This window comes from Copidosoma floridanum, unplaced genomic scaffold (genome assembly GCF_036245765.1).
Source record: "Copidosoma floridanum isolate Cflo_tuat_1 unplaced genomic scaffold, Cflo_Japanese_pri ptg000004l, whole genome shotgun sequence".
Taxonomy (NCBI): domain Eukaryota; kingdom Metazoa; phylum Arthropoda; class Insecta; order Hymenoptera; family Encyrtidae; genus Copidosoma; species Copidosoma floridanum.
Window position 1 is genome coordinate 41,776,874 of NW_028321881.1, and position 20,002 is coordinate 41,796,875.

Here is a 20,002-nt window from a genome sequence, read left to right on the forward strand (position 1 = left end):
ACACCACAGGAAAAAAGATCGATCGGATAAAAATGCCTGCATGCTTACATATAAACCAAAGACAACTTCGTCAATCCAAGTTCTCTCACTTTCTGTATCTGTCCGATGTTTATGTGTTCAAGAGGAGAAAGTCCTCCACGAATTTAGAAGGCCTCGCGCCATTGAACTGTCCCGGTTGGGTGTCAATCAAAAGCATCGCGCCGAGAAAACACCCACACTTTCTAACTAAAAATCCAATGCTGGAGCAGTGACGAGCAGAGTTTGTTTGCTTCTTTCTATTGTGCGAATGCATTTCCATTGTAACTGTGCGACTGGCACGCGCACATGTGTGACGAGAAATCGCTATATCGTGCACGTGTGGGGTATACCCCTCGTTAATTATATACACATACGTACTCATACAGCGTCAGGAAATATGTGTCGACGAAACAACCTAAATCTCGTTCTCTCGAGTACGAGTTGTTGCTCCTTTTTCACGTTTCATGCATATGGATCTGTCCTTTTTTTCTAATTACAGTTGCGAACACCGTGTGTGTTTACACGATGTGATCTCCTTTTGCCACGAGACGCTCTCACGAAGGTATCCCGTTTTTTTTCTCAACCACATGACTGATAATCACGACGCGTGAGTGATAAGTTCTCGTGCATCGATAAGTTGTGCACCAGTTGGGGAAAACCGATGCGTGTACTCTGAACGTAACTCTAATTTTAAGCGGTTCTGTGACTGTTTTCAGTCTTATATTTTTCCACGTTATTTTGGCTACGCCGTCGTACACGTTATTGCGTCAAGAGTAAGGGCTTTGTTATACACTACACGTACACGGTGTAAGTATGGGCTATCCATTGTGTTGCTGGTGTTGTTGCTGTACGTGTCGCAACGGAATCCTTAATGAGATGAGGTGAGAATGGGCGTTTTGCCGTAAAGTGATGAGCCTCTGGGAAAATGCTGGTGCAACGTATGCATATTTGTAAAAATAAACAAGTACAAAGATCGTCGATTTTTTCCATTGATTTTTTTCTCCCCCCATTGCATTCGAACTTTTAAGTAATTAATAGCCTGATTATTGTTCATTTAGCGGTTGCTGAGAGTTAGGGTAAATATGTGATATACACAAGTACCGAATATACAAACTGTAAGCAGAATAATGAGAAAAGCTTTTTCTCTTGAATACATTTAAACCTGCGTAAAGATATCAACACAAAAAACTAAGACGATATGTTGAATTTGATAGTCAGAGTAGTTTGTTGAAAGCTTGTTTGTTCAGTCTTTCAAGGGTTTGTAGACATTTTTTTGCTTACAAATCTACATAGGTGTGACCTAACAAAGATGTACGTTCGATGACCCAGTCTATCTTTTTGTGTATAATCCAAGGAGTTGTCAAAATAGATAGAAAATAGAAAATAACACAAATTCCCAAAGTCATCGATAATTACTCAAAACCAAGCAAAGACTTTTAGGTCTTCTCAAGTCATCCAATCACTACTCGGTCGTTCAAAGTAGCCCGATAACTTTTACGTCATTTAGGATCACAAAATAATTCAGATTCTCGATCTTTTGCAAGTCTTTCAAGATCCCCTCAATACAATCTGCCCCACAAATACGTCTTTGTAAGCAAAACACTCGGCTTGAAGTTTTCGTCGATCACCTGCACTTATCAAGTATCTAATATGGTTCAAATGCCAATCTCTCGCATTTCCGAAATCTAATACCACTGCAAAACTTTAATGGCCTATTTTGGGGAGAAAAAGAAACCCTCAAAACATCCGTTTTCATCTGAATGAAATAGACATGAAGGCTTACAACGAGCAGAGACCATGTCTAATCACTTTCCTCTGCAAAAGGTATGTATGCATATATGGACACCATGTGAGTCAGCTGGTCCAGGAGAAAGAGGTACTTTGATGAGATTACTCGCGAGACTCGCGCACACTGAATTTAAATACATATATAGGGGGTACGTGCAGGGGAGGGTATTGCCCGAAATTTCTTTCATGGTCAGACTTTAAGCTTTGTCCTCTACCACGTAACATAAGGACTACTTACTTCGCAATAGATCTCGAAAATAAGCGTGGAAATTTTGCAAGCCTTCGGTACCATTCTTGAATAATAGCTCTGTAACTCTGTGATATTTGCACGTATACCTGTTTGGTTGAAAAAGAAAGAATGGATTCTTCTATCCGATCAGCTTGTATATATAGCCGCTTACCAGCATCCGTAGTATGTATACGTCAAAATCTTTGAAAATATATTAGAAAACGATACGCTGAGGAAACTAAGAGCTTACCTTTGCCGATGAAAATATACGCAGCTTCTACACCATGATATACTCTGTAGAGTTCAGTAGATACGATTTCCTGACCTATAAATTTTGATTGTCTTCGAGTTATTCGTTCTGTGATTGATCGAGACCAGCCTTGGGCGTGTAAATTTAAAAACCAGACTAAATAATCAGTAGTTGAAACTGTTGCATCGAATTAAAATTAAAACTACCATATTTTTTAGTAGCATATTATTCAATTGTTCCAACAAAATCAATAAATTAAATATTTGTTATTAACTGTGAGGGCGTTGGTGCGTGAAGTATGCAGGGGCGGAGTCCCTAGTGAAATTAAAATTTAATGAACAGTGCTGGAAACCAGTTATCATTCGAGTATTAGTGAAACGAAAGTTTTTGATAGGTGGTCGTCAAAAACTGAAAAAAAACTCCCATCGTGAATCTCTTTCAGACTCAAAAGCCACCCGTAACTTTTCCAAGTCCACCAGAGTTTAAACCAACAATTGTTCCAAAACTACTTATTCATCATTTCCCCAGCAGATTATAATTTACCACAATAAAGACAAATATACTTTTTTTTTTTTTTATATTATAGTGCTCTACGTCCGGCTCCTTTTAATAAGGGCACTACTATGGGCACTTAACACTTGGGAGAAGGAAGGGATGAGGGATGGGAGGCCTCCGATTACTGGGAGGGGGGTAGGTGGAAATTAGGCAATTTGTGCTGCGAGAAGGTTGCCTAAACCCTCTTCGAGAGGCATTGCGTGGTGAAAAAGCACATGTGAAAAATCACAGAGGTACTTGCCCGACAATGTCGCACTGGCCGGGAATCGAACCACGGTCTCCCACGTGCCAATCCACGACCTAGCCGACTGAGCCACCACGCGCTCTAAAGACAAATATACTTTTCAATTCTACCACCCTCTCTCACGTACATTTGTACAAAATAAAAATGAAGTTTTTTCCAAAGACCTCAACACGTAGCTGATACATGTAGGACAATTAGGTATGGTATTACGCGCAGCAGCATCAGCGATGGTACAGTATCCTATAATCGCCGTAGGTTTCAGCTTATACAATATACATATCATTGAGTCTCGAGAGCAGCACTATGTATGCCATTTTTCTCTATGCACATTGCACACTCTCGAAGAGGTTCCAACATTTTTGCAACACACGTAATCCCATGCTCAGCCTCTCTCAATGTTCCCTGGCTGTTTGTATGGAGTGCACACCAGACGTGTATTTCTCCACGGCCTTTCTTTCTCTTCTCTCTTGTGTCACACATACATATAAATGTATATGTTGTGCAGAAACACTTGACTCTGAATATACTGCACCTGATGCTCGCGAGCGCGCTGTTTCTTCATCTTAATTTCACGTGTACAAAACCCACAGTATATACGAGCTCGTAATCCGTTTTCTATACACAATGCGATACATATACGTGAGCGGGTGTAGCGTAAGTATGGTAGCTCAGCTTTTTCTTGCCTGCATGGCAAGTCGTTACGAATTTTTTTTTTCCGAGCTATTGTTGCTCGCGTTGTTATTTGCTCGATGTTGGGAAGTGTATCTGTTGCGTATCTGCACGCGTTTCAATCTTATGTTAGTTTACTGCTTGGGTTCAGCTCTGTTCATCGTTTTGCTTAAGATCCTGTTAATGCAATTTTTTTCGAGCTTACTGAGCTTGAAATAGAGAATAAAGTTTTATCATTTTATACGGTAGTTCTCGTGTTTATTTAATTTTAAATTAATTTTTTTGTTTAATGAGCAAAACCACTGAAACCTTGACGTTGTCTCTTTCCTCCAAAGTATTTAATTTAATCGCTATTTATTGATTCTATGAACGATAATATTAGTGTTGTATCGAATGAGTCGTGTTCGGTAGCTTCTACTATTTTATAATCAAATATCGAAGACGGAAAAAGGTATTATGAATACTAAATTTCATATCTCTCTTAAAAAATTAATTTCATCAATACGCTATCGCTGGGTGGCAATGCTTCCGAACACCGGTGCTAAGTTCAATTAAAAACAATTAATGAATTTTATTGCATTTTTTATTGAAAAAACATGGTGTAAATTTAATGCAGGGCCTTAAAATTTTTTATAAAAACAGTAAATTTTTATTGCCATGTTTCAAGCATTTGTTAAACTACAGTAAAAACAATTTCATTCTTACTAACAAAAATAACTCATGATGTAGGGTTGTCTGTGTTAAATTACATACAATAGCTAACAATAAATGTAAGGGTATAAAAAAGTGGTAAAAAAATTTTTGTCACATTAATATTTTTGCTATTACGTTTAGAATCGTTCTCAAAAATTACTAAAAAAAAAATGAATAATGTAAATATAAAAAATATATAACTACTATATATAAAAATCAAAATATGCATTAAATTGTCATAGAAAAAATTATACTCAAAACAATAAAAAAATTTAACGTTGGAAAAGAAACCTATTTTTATAAAAAAAAAACTTTTCTAGAATCAAATATTCATTTATACGCTTGATTTTGAAACTCCTAAAATTTGAATATTTTTAAAATAATCATACGTGGAGAATGGTGACACTTGCAGTGGCAGCAAAATTGATGGTAATCCTTTTTTTCTGTACACTATATCTTCCTTAAAAAAAAAATTCATAACTTACATGAAAATTATAAAAAACAGTAATTCTGTTTAGCTCTGGAATTTGACTAGGGGTAATTAAAATATGAATGTTCCATGGAAAAATAAAAACCATGGTAGTGTACCGTAATAAAATTGTATACACACTGATATGGTTTTTTTTTTTTTTCATTTTTCATCTACTTGTACCTTTTTTCACTTTGGTGATTTTACGGACACTTTATGCTGTTTCTGAGAAGAAGATGTTAATCCTAACCACGACTAATAACACAACTTTTTTGAACTATTCGTTTGTACCCTTTTTTCCACCCTGATCCCATAGAACTCTAGTCTTGCATCGAATCAAAATGTACACGGAGCCTACCTTTTTCCTCGACATTTTCTTTATTGGTGCAAAACCAGTCGTGAAGCTTGAAAACAAATTCCAGACAAAAATGTCTAATTCTCGAGCTCTCACCTGATCGGTATTTGAACCGGCATCCTACATGAACAGCCATACTTGCTACTGAGCTAAATAATACTTTTTTGCCAAAGGAGCTAATGAAGTTTGATCAAAACATACGTTAAAAAACTTGTCATTCATCTGATTTTTTATTTAATGCCAATTTGTATTAAAAAACTGACATCGCACAAATGTGGAATTATAGAAATATATTTTACATTTTTTGCCTGCACCCTGTACTTTTCATCGAAATTTAAACTCGAAACCTTTCAAAATCTTTGCCCAGCGAAAATCTTCACCAAAACATCATTAGATTATATTTTGTTGTGCATAAAATGTTTTTTAAAACACAATAAATTTCTTACATTAACTACTGTACCGCGCAACGCATCATATAACTGCACATAGTGTTCACACACATACAACATTTACACGTACTCACGTACGAGGACGTTCACTCGTTTTTTACGTCAAATTTAATTGTGCCCCGAGGGATGTATATCGAAGGCACGTAAACAAAATGCGTTTCTGGGAAAAAGAGAAAGGTGGCCCTTATGGCCCCTCTCTTGCACTCGTATATAGATGTATACACGGGAAGACGCCAGAAGTGAAGAGTAATGAAGGTTCATTAATGCTCTCTCACACGAGAGAGACGGTATCAAGCATATACACACAACACACTTCAAACATCGAAGGCACCGACGATTCAGGAATCGAAACCACACTCTGGCCCAGAGCGACGTTCTGGCCCACTTTACATTGACTGGAAGTAAGTATACAACTCCTCAGTGATCGGCTTTTCGTACATGTACGAAACTGAATACTTTCGATTGATACACCCGTTTCTCTAGATACACGGTCATCTTGAGTTGTTTGTTGTCTTTAGTTGTGCATTTGAATCTCACCATTTAGTGTACGATCAACCGATCAATTTTTGCTGGATTCTGTTTTGGGGTTGTAAAATGTGTTTTTTTTTTTTTGTTTTTTTTTTACTTTTGGTAATTTATTTTTCGTAAAATTTAGCGTAGTCATAAAAAAACGTTTAAATTAATAACCTAAGTTTATGTATCAAACAAAACAAAAACAAAAAATAGTTTTTTCCAGGGGAAAATCGAAAAAGTACCGGTATCCTATTCTTCGACGAACTATATTTAACACTGCTACTTTCTAAATTCCAGTTCTATTTTCACTCGAGTCATCTACACACAGCATGTTTTTGTATTTATTTGGAATAAAAATTCAAAAATCCATTTGTAAGATAAACCACGAGCTGTACACGCCCAGGGTATACCCATCCCGATCGTGTAATGATTGCCCGTAGGCCTGGCGGCACGGCACAAAGTAGCGAGTCACTCAACGTCACTGCGATCGATAAAGTCAGCGAGTGAGAGTAAAAAAAAAAAATCCACGCAAAGTAAAGAAGCCTCGAGAGCCGTAACCTTGCAACGGTTGATTTCCGGTTGGTCGAGCGTCCTTCTTCAAAGTTTTCATTTTACACAGTTCTCCAATAGCGAATGCACACGTGCGCCACCTGTGGCTCAAAGAAGAATGTTTATCTGTACCTATGGACCAAGTGCACTGTTCACATGTTAATGAGGATAAAGAGGGAGGTGGAATGCTAACGATTTTGTTTTCCCGGCCTTCTTCTATTTTTATGTACGTTATTTCTTGTTTCACCATTCGAAGCCGGTTTAATGGGCTGGCTTGCTGATTGCGAATGAGATTTTACGATGATACTTTCAGACGCGAAATTCTTGGAAACGTAGTAAGCAGTGCACGTATACATACCCACAAACTATAGTTGGCAGTGCAAACAGTTTTCGTGATTAACGCGGTAGTTATAAAAGCGCGAAAAAACAACGAAGATTTTGTCTTTACTAGCTCGTTTGCTCTTTTGCTTTTCGTGAAAGTGTTCACCTTATTTTTCCAAAGAACGCGTGTTTTTCTTAGAGCTGCGAGCCTTGGAGTTTGCAAGACTTGTGCAAATGAATCTTATGAAGAGCTGAACGATCATTGAATGAGTGGAAATGGTCTTTGGAGTCATCAAGGAGTCTCAAGGTCTAGCCTTATTGAAATTAGAAGTAATAGTTAGTTTTTTCTTACTAGGGCTGTAACTCAGAATTTTAATTGAAATGCTACTAATACTTGCTCAATTTTTCCATAAATCATACCCCAACAAAAAAGTCTGTCAACGAAACCTTAATACTTTTTGACGGGATTCGAGCTGCACGACTATAATCTTCATTCTTGATGCAGCTCGATGAAGTGCTAATAGACGACTACCCAGAAATGTTTGAGACGCTCCAGCCTATTATAACTACACTTATTCAATTCTGTTGCAGGTATCCTCGATTTGATGTCGACACCACCTAGTGAATCCTACTGAACTAAAGTGAAAAGCTGGCGTATTTTTGCAAAACTATGAGCTTATTTATTGCTATTGTTTACTAAGTTTTTCAAGATAAAAACTATACTAAAACCATCCAGGAAGTGTCAAGAATCAGTGTGCAAAATTTTAGCAAAATCGGTTCAGTAGTTTTCGCGGTTAGCGATTACAACGGTTTTAGCGACTTTGCTTTATATATTAGTAAGAGTAAGATTAATGATCTCACAATGATAAGATTTTTAGTAAGAAGTAAGGCATTTACTAGCTGTTGGACTAAATAGTTGTGACGCTGTAAAATTTTTTAGTGCAGATCAAATCAAGAAAAACAAGTAAAAACGTCATTAATAACATCAAAATTGTAATAAAAAACTGTTGCCTGTATTTCCTTCAAACACAATAATGGAAAATTATGTGCGGATACCATAAAAAATGAAAACACTAGTATAAAACTATATAATTAACTACCTTTTTTTTAAAACAAGTAATGCTAATAGTAATAAGTAATTATTTTTTTGAGAAATTACCTACTTAAGGAGATGAGATCAAATCATTATGATATTTGTTTAGAATATACTGTTAGTAAAAAATTTTATGTAATCGATTTTTATTGTAAACCATAAACAGTAATTGAATGAAGTTTTTTAAGTGGTGTTTAGCAACGCATTCTTTGTTGCAGGTTTGTCTCTTTGGTTATGAATCTAACGTTTTAAACACGATAAACCACTTGAAATCAGTCGAAAATTATATTACAACTTCTAGCTTTCTCATTATTTTTAACACTGTATCAAATTACTGGTTAAAAATACAATTTTTTAAAACCAATTTTCAAGTATTCGATGATTAAACCTTTTGCTTTGTTAATTATTTATAAGACTTTTCGATGAAATTAACATCACAACCGACACTAACATTTTTGAATCATCACTAACCATACTACCGCTCCACATGTTTATTGATCCATTCGAAAAAGAACGAAATTTCACTGTAAACTCCAGGCAACATCGGATCACCGCAGTCCTGAGCACCGTAAGAAACTACACCAGCAACCCGCCCGTCAATGGTCAATGGACCTCCAGAATCACCTCCACAGGTGTCCTTTCGACCAACCCCGTATAATCCAGCGCAAATCTGGCCTTCACCTATACCACCTTGTTCCTGCTTGTATGCATCATCGCATATATCTTTACTGATGACTGGCAGACCTACAGACATCAGCTGTACCGGTAGTTCTTCCTCCGTGTAGCCCCAACCACTTATCACAGCAACGGTCCCCGATAATATGGTCTCGTTGGATTTGTACAGGTCTGCCGGCTGACGAGAATCGTTGAAGACAAACGGTTCGTGCACCTTGACCACTGCGACGTCGTAGTAACCATTGCCCAAGCTGTTTTGCCAAAATTGTTCGTGGGAAATGATCTTCTCGACCCTGTGGATACTACCACCATACGTGTTAAAGGACGACCCAGCGCGGATTTGCACGTACTTAAGATCAAAGATGTTGCAGTGTGCGGCTGTAAGAGCCCAATACTCCGAGAGAATTATCCCGCCACACCTGTGTCGTCCACCGTACTGTAAGGATACCTGGTACGGTCGCGTTTCAATTACGGTGGGCTCTCCACCAATGATGCGTCCTCGTGGTAAAGCGTTTTCCGTGGCATTGGAAGCCAGTGGATAAGCTACAATGATGGGTTGTTTACTGTTGATAATTTGAGTGACAGAGGTCCGATAAAAGTAATAACTGAGTAAATAATGAGTAATGATAGGAAAAAATCACCTTTTGAAACGACCAGCAGACATGAAACTGCGAGAAGCAGATACATTTTATTCGAGACTTTGTTGTACGACTGATTGGGGAATCGATCGAAACGTATCTTATATGTCTTTTATTATCTTGTCCTCGAGTGAGATAGTATCTAAATGACTTTAAAGTAATGGTAATACAAATATAAAATAATAGTATCTGTATCGATAAAGTCTTTGGTATTTGAACTTAATACGTTCATGAAAATTTTTTTAATTAATAGTTGTTAAATATGTAATAAACAAACCAAAACCTATTTATTGTGATACTTTTCGGTGTATAAGAGACGAAATGCCGATAAACGCTTTACAATGAGATATCATTGAAAAACTGATCACCATTCAAAAGTGTGTACAAATGGTGTACATACAAAGCAATCAACATTATATGAATGGTTGTGGCAGGATGATTTGTTGGGACCAATAACATCGGTATATACCTAATTACTATTACATAGTTTCAAAAAACTACTTGCTTTCTTTCAAAACGGTCGCAAGCAAATACATACGCTCGCTTTGATCATTGGACAAGATAAGAAGATAATAATGACTGTGATTGAGGAAAGATACATTTAATTTTGATCGACTTATTGTTTATTTGAAATCATTAGGTAATATATTTTTCTCTGAAAATAATTAGACTGATACTGTGTACGTATAGATTAAGAATATGTAAGCTCAACGAATTCCATCCATAATTAAGTGTTTACATTGATAAAATTTTAATATTCATTATACTCTACTAGAATACAATTTAAAAAATCATCAAAGCATCATTATAAATTAGTTAAATACCTATTAAATTTTGGTGTTCTCATTCATGCAAAGCATATCGTACTATATATATATATATATATATATATATATATATATATATATATATCAATGAATAGGTAATCCTGCTTATGCATGGAATCAACAGAGATGAAGGTCACTTTAAAATGTAATGGCGAAAGCTTATAATTCCTGTTTACTGGATGGCCTTGCATAAATGCTTACTTTATCGCAAAATCTCTTCCATTAATAATTGATATAGATTAAGTATCTGATTTACTTTAAATTATAAAGCATAAACGTTAGTCGAGCAGTCGATTCTAATGAACAGTTTTAATCAGTCCAATAAAGTATATCAATAGTGGCACAAGATTTTGTTATAATTATATTGACTACTTCAACAAATACAAGTCAATATTAATCAAGCAATAGCGTTAAAACAGCTCAGATTACAAACATGGTTTTATCAATTCGATTTCTTGTCTTTAGACTTGGTTTTATAATGTAACACGTTCTTCAATCCACTTGTGGAAGAAAGCAATTTCACTATACACACCAGGATAATCTGGATGCGCACAATCTTCACCGTAGGTCACGATTCCAGCAAGCCTGTCGTCAACCACCAGTGGACTGCCAGAGTCACCATGACAAGCGTCCTTTCGAGCGAGACCCTGGTATCCAGCACATATTTGATCTTCGCCAATTCCACCTTGTAGTTTTTTATAGGCATTTTCACAGACTTCCTTCCGCACGATTGGCAGCACCACTGCTTGCAGTTGTACTGGTAGACGTCCGTCTTCTAACTCGCCCCATCCAGACAGAACAGCTAAAGCTCCTGGTTTAAGTTTTTCTCCAGCATCGAAGAGTTTCATTGGCAAACGAGTATCATCAAAATGAAAAGACTCTTTAACACGAATCACAGCTATGTCATAAAAAGCATTGTCGTGCTCGTTCACCCAGAAATCTTCATGGCGATAGACTTCCTTCACCGTATGAACACTACCACCGAACAAGCGAAATGACGATCCTGCTCGAATCTTTAGGAAAGAGACTGGGTCGCTTACGCAATGGCTAGCTGTTACGATAAATTCTGCAGAGATAATAGCTCCACCACATATGTATTCGCCTCTGCTGTGTAAAGATACTTGGTAAGGATGTAACTCAATCACAGTTTTGTGACCACCGTAAATACGACCTTCTAATCCTTGACCTGTCTTGGAAAACAACTGCTCCACGGACAAGCATCCTAAAGTTCAAAGAATTGTTATGATAGACCTTAATGTTACGGTGAATATAAATGTTTTGTTGTACTTTAACATTTATAGAACTTGAAAACGATAAGCATCAGTCATCAAAAAAAGTATGTTGGTATGGTCAATCTTACCTCTAAAAGTTGTAACTACTGAGAAGATGCTAAGTAAGAGAAACATATTAATTAACGCACGTCAGAATAGCTTGTGATTGCCTAACAGCTAAATTTTATTCTCATATCATATTATCACGAAGATTTGGTTGCGTTAGCTTATTTCGTAAGATAAGACGTTTATAATGTCAGTTTGATCAATCTTTTACGTAAAGTACACAAACTTGTTGTTGATTTTTAATGTAAATATATATCATGTATAAATCTTGTGATACATTTTTACATAAGAAAATAAATTTTATTCCATGTATGTGTATTGTATGTCTGCCTGTTTAATGCCAAATTTGGTATTATTGTAGGAAAGTGTTTTTTGCAATTAACTTTATGAGAAGGTATAGATGAGAAAGATTAAAGAGTAAGTAATTGCATAATAAAAGAATTGTAGGTCACTAGTACGATATAAAGCAGAAATCGTCTTGGTGTCACGGAAAAGTCAATATTAGTTTGTGATAAAACGATTAACCAAAGGTTTTTTCTGAATAATTCCTTATGTTTTCAAGGATTCAACTGCATAAATCGTAATTGCGTGATAAAAATTGTAGGTCACTAATGCGATGTACAGAATAACTCGTCTCTATGTCACGGGTAGGTCAATAGTATTTTATAATAAAATGGTTAACCAAAGGTTTTTACTAATTATTCCTTAGGTTTTCAACGATTTAACAGTGTCAATACATCACATTAATGATCACTATTAAGGAAAGGCATTTCACACATTACTCACTGTACGAGTTGATAACAGTAAAAATCATAGGATCAACATTAGCTTTGACGAAGAAGCTCTCACCACAATGATTGTTTCTGGCATAATGTGATTGATCAGAATATAGACCTCTAAAAGTTGACAAAACATGGAAATCTGTAAATCATACGCCTGGCTATTTGAAATGTACAAAAATACAGTACAAATAATCAACCAGCTTCGTTCTCTATTTATGTTGCTAGAGATATGAATGAAGATTACATAATCTAGTCTGGACTTTTTTTTCGTCTAAGACATTTTAAGTAGCTGGGTCGTAATAAAAAAACGAATGGTACGTCAGTACAAAAACTACATATTTTTATTTATGTACTGGGTGGTGTCTATTTTCATAGGAAGCCAGCTCAAACAAGTATGTATTAAGCAGCAGTCAGAATGTAACTGGAATACAAATTTTGAATCACTAAACGAAATCTCTCTCTGTAGAAATGTAAGGATACTTATTAGGGTCATATTTTGATAGGAGTGTTTGGACCACTTTATATTATATAATACTTAATTGAGGGTCAACGGCCAGCCCAATGTGGATGAACAGTAGTCTGTGAAAACAACTAAATTCTACTTTTGCTCACCATTATGTTTGTTAACTCACTGTGTAACAAATACTTAATAATAAATGACAAAATTAACATATAGTAATGGTCACTTGTATTTGGAAAACAAGAATGATTTCTCATGATTGTTTAATAATGATCGAATCTGAGTAAGAAGTATGATTGTGTACAAAAAGATGAATTCCTTATTATTATTATTTTTTTTGTATAAGTATTAGAATCAAGAGCATTTTAGCTAATAAGAATTTTTAAAAGGTTAACCTTATTGAATAAAGATCATTGTTTTATTATAACTGTAAGAGATCCAGGCTCATTATCGAGCACTGAGATAGGATTAAAATACACCTTTTAAAATTTAAGTAGTTACTTTCTGTAACTATTATTGACATACAAAGTGTTTATAATTTGTATTTACAAAAATGTAAGCTTCAAATAAATTTCCAAGAAATTTTTTCTCCACAAAACTTAATTAAACTCAGTTTTACTCAATAAAGAAGTGGTGCAGCAAGATTTAACTAACTGATGCTTTCAATTGCTGTAGTAATCTTAAATACACGCATATTGATTACAAAATCATCAACTATTAAGGGGGCTATCGTAGTAAAATACGCGCAAAAACACGCGTTAAAAATTTGATGTATCAAGATCCAATCTGATTGTACACCCTTCTCTTCCCGTAACGATAAATTTTTATGAGTGAATGTACTCGCTCATGCGCAGTTCGAGTCTAGTCATCTGTTTGCTTGGTTTTGATCAAATTTTTGGCAAAATGTGCTAATTTACACTACAATATCTCATAAACTATGAAGCTAGGCCTTCTGAAATTTTGAGCAATGCTTCTTAATATAGTCATCTTCAGCATATGAGTTTTTTACAAAAATCTATAGAAAATCAAACGAGTTCTGTTAGAATGCGTACCTTTGGCAGCGAGCTCGCTACAACCTCTCCATAAAAGCCCGTGTATAACAGAAAAACATTAAGATTTTTTTCCTCAAAAACTACAAAGCTAGTTCCTCTAAAATTTCAATATGATATGTGTAGTGATAAAATAAGTGTCTCGTAATTTTTTTTTTTTCAATTCTATAGAAAATAAAATATCACGATAACACCCTTAACGAGTAACTTTAGGACTAAATATTTTCTGTGCATCTTAATGCAGCTGTCTATCAAATCATTATCACGTGACTATGATAAAAGAACTTTTGAATTCATAGAGGTTTATTGACTTACAATTACATCACGTCAAACTTTGTCTTAAGACGTCATTACGCTACATTTGAACAAGTTTTGTTAATAATATACAGCAGAGTATAGCAGAAAATTACTGAACTTATTACTGAACAATATTTGATTATAAATGATCAGAATTCTTTAAGGAATATCAGGAAATCTATCGAAAGTTATTTAAACATATAAGTAACTTATGAGTTTGTATTACTACCAATAAATAATATATCAGCATATAATGAATTGTGACGTTAAAAAATTAGGTAAGTTCTGATATTTACAGAACTGAAAGAACCGAACGAACCCTAGACAATTTAGAAGTAAGTTCTCACATCATACCACGTGACATCAGTTTTTTATATGAATTGAAATTTCAACTGATAACAAATTGACCATACCCCATAAAAAAACTATTTCGTATGTATGCTCAGTACACTATTTGACATATAAAAAAAAAGAATTGATAAAATGATTTAGAAAATAAGATAGCTCTCTATTAGGTGCACGTAGTGGTATGAACATTTAACTTAACAGAAAGGATAATACATACCAATTCTTTATTATCATTAACAATCATTAAAGACTTGTAATAACGTCCGTCTTAAATAAAGAATGTTCCACGAGTACATACAGTTAGGTCCAACCGCCAATTAATCTGTATGAACGTGTATCTCCACATTCAATAACGTTCAGTGGAGCTAAGCTACAGCCCGCGCACCTGAATTAAATTAAATGTGTAACTGGGTAAAGCAAACAGTCAGGTGGTAGCTGTTCTCAGGTTATTACACGCGGCATACTTAAAAATTCCATTTAGATAAGTTTAATTGGATTTTGAAACACCCGAGCTAAGGCCCCGGTCGCAAATTAGAAAATTTCTCTTCAAATGTGTGTACAACGCACTCGCGCAAAGTTATTAATAGATGTTTTTTTTTTCTTGAAAAATAAATATTTCTCAAAAGGTAATTAACAACACGATACAATCAACCTCACTCTTTAAGAAACTGATTCGAAAACGTCTTTTTGTTTTATTTTCACGTTTTCACGGCGATTTCGTCATCTCGATCTAGGAAAAGTATTACGTTGCAGGTATTCAATTTAATTCACTTGCAATGTCTCTTCTACAACGCTCCGTACATCAGCAGAAAAGAAGCGAGTCAACCTCTGATACGGAAAAAAAAGTTTCCAAGACGGAGAGAGAAAGGAAGCCGTGAGGAGACGGGAAAGACTCGTCACAAAAGGAACTTGTTGACGGAGAGCTCACTGCGGACTTTTGTTCTGGAGAGTTAGATGCGTATAATCTCGGCAAGGAGACGAGAGAAAAAAGAGCCACTGCCCTAGGGTCTGGCGCGTTTTCCATGCTTATGGGGGAAGGGGCAGGGATCGACAGCATCAGCCACCGCTGTCAAGGGAAAACGAACGCCCTTATGCGCAAAACTCGCGGAGACTCTATAAGAGCTGACGAGGTATTTTTTCCGCACAGATTGGTTTTTTTGGATGAAGTCCAAGTTAATGTCTTAACGCGACCACAGGTTCAATTGGAGCGTGAATTTATCCTCTGGTGCGTGGATGTGTACTAGTTGATGATATGTTTCGTAGCATATTATAACGGGATATTTTATGTGATAGTATATTGTACTAAATCTAGAAAGTAAAAATTTAAAACAAAACTAGTAAGGTAGGGTATAAGATAATTATGACAATATCACATAAATTATTCACTGGTCTGTACTTAAAGAATCGTCATTAAAGTATCACAGGAAATATCAAGGGTCACATCAAAAACTGAAAATTTCGAACGTCTTTAATCAGTAAAAGTACTGAAAAGATCTTTGGAAAGTCCAACTTTATTGTATTTCCAACATTCCAGCTTATTCCTAGAGTAAGAGTCCACTAAATACGTTCTCGTTATACATAATACAAAATGTAAGGTTCCTAGTTGACAAAAGACAAAAGTGGAGTGACTAGTCGTTTGTTTGTTTTATTTCAAATATTTATTTTGTAAATTAACATTTCTCTTAAACACATAAGCGAAACAAATTTTATAAAATGGTATTTGTCGAGGTATTTGTTGATTTCAAGATCTATTTCATGTTAAAAACGTGGAATAAAAAATACCTTTAGATGGACAACTTGGTTGTACATACTTGGAACAATAGAGATCTATACACATTGTTATTGTAGTGTTTATTTGAATCGCTCGCAAAGTTACTACCCTAAGTCTAATATAAAAGTTTCCAACCCGATCACCAGTTTACAACGTATCTTCCACGTGCACCCCTCCATCCTTACTCTTTTTTCAGAATGAGGTGCAATTAATAAATGTGCAATTCGCAGTAGACAAAAAGACCGGCAAAACGGCATTAATCGCCGGACAAATCTCCGTCCAACGACGAACCAGTCCTAGATCTCGACAACAAATCATACACAAGACAAAAAAACCACCTCATCCCAGCAGAGCGATTCATTCAAGCCTCGTCATCGTCGTGGGGACACATTACAGGTATTAGGTGCAGGTATCATCATCAGCATCGTCAAAAGCAAAGTGCCTGTCCAGAAGACCAAAAGATACAAAGGGAGAGAAAGGAAGGCAGAAGTGTAGCATTCGCGTGCGTGCGAGACGTCGACGACAGGTCCGCGTATACATATGCATGTACATAGTGAAGACCCTCCCATACCTGTACGTATAACTATGTGTATATACACAATACGGTATGAGGCAAGAGAGAGAGAGAGAGAGAGAGATAGGGCAAGCTTGGCCGCCACGAGCGAGCGGTCAATGGCTGGTGGCTCGCCAGGTTCAAGGAAAAACCAGGCTGCACCCTACCCCGCCTTCCTTCCTGTCTTCCACTACTTGGCAGCCCCGACGCTTCTTCTCTTTCGCTCGGCTGTGCTCGACTTTTTACCATTCGCTAGTAACACATCGATTTTTCATCCCTACTTTCGTCATTACGGTAATTTTACCATTTTCTCTCTTTTTTTTTTTTTTTTTTTTTTTCAATTATCCTCATCAATTGCTCGGCTCTGCATTCCTTTGGGCTCTGTAGCGTAAATTTCCCTTTATTTTTTTTCTACACGTGATCCTGTCACTCTTGATTTTTCAAACATCGGGCACAAAAGCGAGAACACGCGCGAGCGTCACGGCAGGCCAAGTTTATGTATAGCCGCGGTTCGAAGGGATACGCGGCACGTGTACGTGTGCGCGTTCGGCTTCCGGCGCGCGAGTTTGAGCAACATCCGGAAAAATTATAATAACGTGGTGGAATAGCGTTTTTTTTTTATACACTATACGCCAGCTCTTTGTCTAGTAGAAAGGGGGAACAATGGGGGTGTATGATAATGCGAGTCGCGAAGTGGATCGAGTAATCGGGAAAGGATAGATTGTTTGTAATGGTAGTGATGGAGCTGTGGGTAATATGGTTTTTTTTTTTTTTTTTTTTTTTTTAGGAAATAAGAAAATTTTGGTCTGGAGGATGAGAAAATCTTTCGAGGTACTAGCTGGAATGGTCCTTTACTGTAGGTTTTAAAAATTACACATGAGTGAATACTTTTTGCTTGTGGTTTTATATTATTTTGAACGAGAGTTTTATTCCTTTGCGTGGACAAAAGCCAGGAAACAATAGTGCTTTGCTTGAAAAGTTTGGAAGACGTTCTTTTAACGCTCCATTGTGGAATATAAAACTCAAAACTCAATTTTATCCACCTTTAATGCGAAAGAAGTGTGGTAATTGTGACACATATATTACAGAAGACGTTAACCTAATTTTGCATTGAATTGGAGAAATCCATGTGTTATTGCGTATTTCAAACGAAATCAAGTAGAACATACTAAAATATTATTAGTTTCATCTGTAAACAATAAAATATTCTAAAATATGTAGGACTGCAGAATTAGGTTTGCACCATCCTATCAAATGCAATGCAGAAAAAAATAATCATAAATAAGTTATAAAAAACACGATAAAAGTAAAATATCTACCACACATTTAGATATGAGTTTTTATTCAAAATTTATACTCTCATAAAGATTTTTTTTATCACATAGATAATTTTAAATGTATACTTATAAAAATAGGTACGAAAGATTTATCTTTACTATGTATTTATTGCGTTTTAATATTAATTTAGGAGCTTAACATTAAGTACTACCTTTCACAAAAAATTATAAATTCATTGAAATACAATTTTTATGGATAATTTTTATTTTCAACCACAAATTAAAGTATACAAAAACCCCTGCTTTATTAGCTTATTATATAATTTGAAATATCTGAAGTACAATTTCTTAGAGAAGTTTACCCAATGCAACTGTGTTGTGAGAAAACGTATTTGTTTACTAGAATAATAATGAAGGAGACTCTGAGCGCATACTCAAATATTTTGACTACAGCTCCAAAGAATCGCAGAACGATAAATGGCCGATCCTAATCTCTGTTCGTGCATTCAAGACGCTATGTCATGACTCGTAATGGAACTCATACGAAAGTATCTGCCTGATAAGTTTGCTTTCCTCCCCCTCTAATAAAATTGCAAGTACTGTAAAAGTTAAACTTTTGACTGTCCAATAATTCATCAATGGCTTTGGCATTATTTTGACGTTGTGATAAAAAAAAAAAGATTTTCATGCTTCCCACCCAACAAATCATCCTCTTAATAGTAGATACAATGTAATTTTACTAAACTTGTAACAAATTTTTTTTCAAATTACAAATCTCGTAAACTAAAACTTTTTCTGCTTCGAAAAGTCATAACTTTCTTGTGGGCCGATTGCACGGCATTACGAGTCTCCGTAAAAGCGTATATTATGTTGTGCCGTCTTCCTCGTAAAAGTGATGTTTTATTATTCTATTTACCGTTGTATAATATTAAAGTATTCGGTAGAAAATATGGCTGTTTTTTAACGTCAAAATAATGATGATCACAGGCTGAAGCTGTAGTTGCAACTATCACAATGATCGAAAATAGAAACATTTTTTAATATTTATTTGGTAGAAAATTTTACGTCATCATTGAAACATAAAGCATTCAAATTATTCAGATAATGATCATGTAATTTTTCATAGTTATCGTCCCATAAAATAGCACAAAGCTCTTGGTGTCGTTAAATCAATCAAATTCATTTTACAAACGATGACTTCAAAACAAATGTCAATGTCTCAGGACAGCATTTTTTTAGAATTGCGTGATACCCACCCAGCGTTTGAACAAAAAGTAAAACAAGTCTGAACCCTACTGCCCTAATGAGTGTGCTCTAAAAATAAAAAAGCATTGACCTCGCGATTGTTTCAACTCGCTGCTCATAGATTAGGAAGTAGGTATACAATTCACATTAGTAATTAAAAAGTCTTTCTACGAATTTCACGTGCAATACTTGTCAAACAAATAAAAAAATACAATAACATAAATATGACGCTTATTGGGTTCAAATCCTTACAATTTTATTTTTCACAAACAACGTTATATAAAGTTGTTTTACCCGACTGTAAATTTTTTGGACGCAAAGACTAACAAACTGTTAAAAATAGTTAAAAAATGGTGGGAAAGTGTTAGAAACAGTTTGATGATTGTTTAACTCATCCTTACATATTGCGTTCAAAAACAAAATTACAACGAACTCAAGAAACATGATGTTTATCGTAATGCATACCGAAAATATTAATTTTAGGTAAAAAATACTTTAAAATCTCTTTGAGGAAAAAAAAAAGTAACAGCACGCCCTGCACACCTCAT

At 35.4% G+C, this 20,002-nt stretch overlaps 2 protein-coding genes across 2 annotated transcripts; both read right to left on the reverse strand.

Annotated features, from left to right (window-relative positions):
• Nucleotides 1-8,670: 8,670 nt before the first annotated feature.
• Nucleotides 8,671-9,557, reverse strand: LOC106644973 (trypsin-1). Its single transcript, XM_014360698.2, has 2 exons — nucleotides 9,512-9,557; nucleotides 8,671-9,413 (listed from the first exon to the last, which is right to left on the reverse strand). The coding sequence occupies exons 1-2, from the start codon at nucleotides 9,555-9,557 to the stop codon at nucleotides 8,671-8,673; spliced, it is 789 nt and encodes a 262-aa protein (XP_014216184.2).
• Nucleotides 9,558-10,808: 1,251 nt separating this feature from the next.
• On the reverse strand, nucleotides 10,809-17,181 carry LOC106644967 (trypsin epsilon-like). The gene is made up of 2 exons (XM_089597310.1): nucleotides 17,028-17,181; nucleotides 10,809-11,557 (listed from the first exon to the last, which is right to left on the reverse strand). Exons 1-2 carry the CDS (start codon nucleotides 17,179-17,181, stop codon nucleotides 10,809-10,811), a joined length of 903 nt encoding a protein of 300 aa, XP_089453436.1.
• Nucleotides 17,182-20,002: the final 2,821 nt, after the last annotated feature.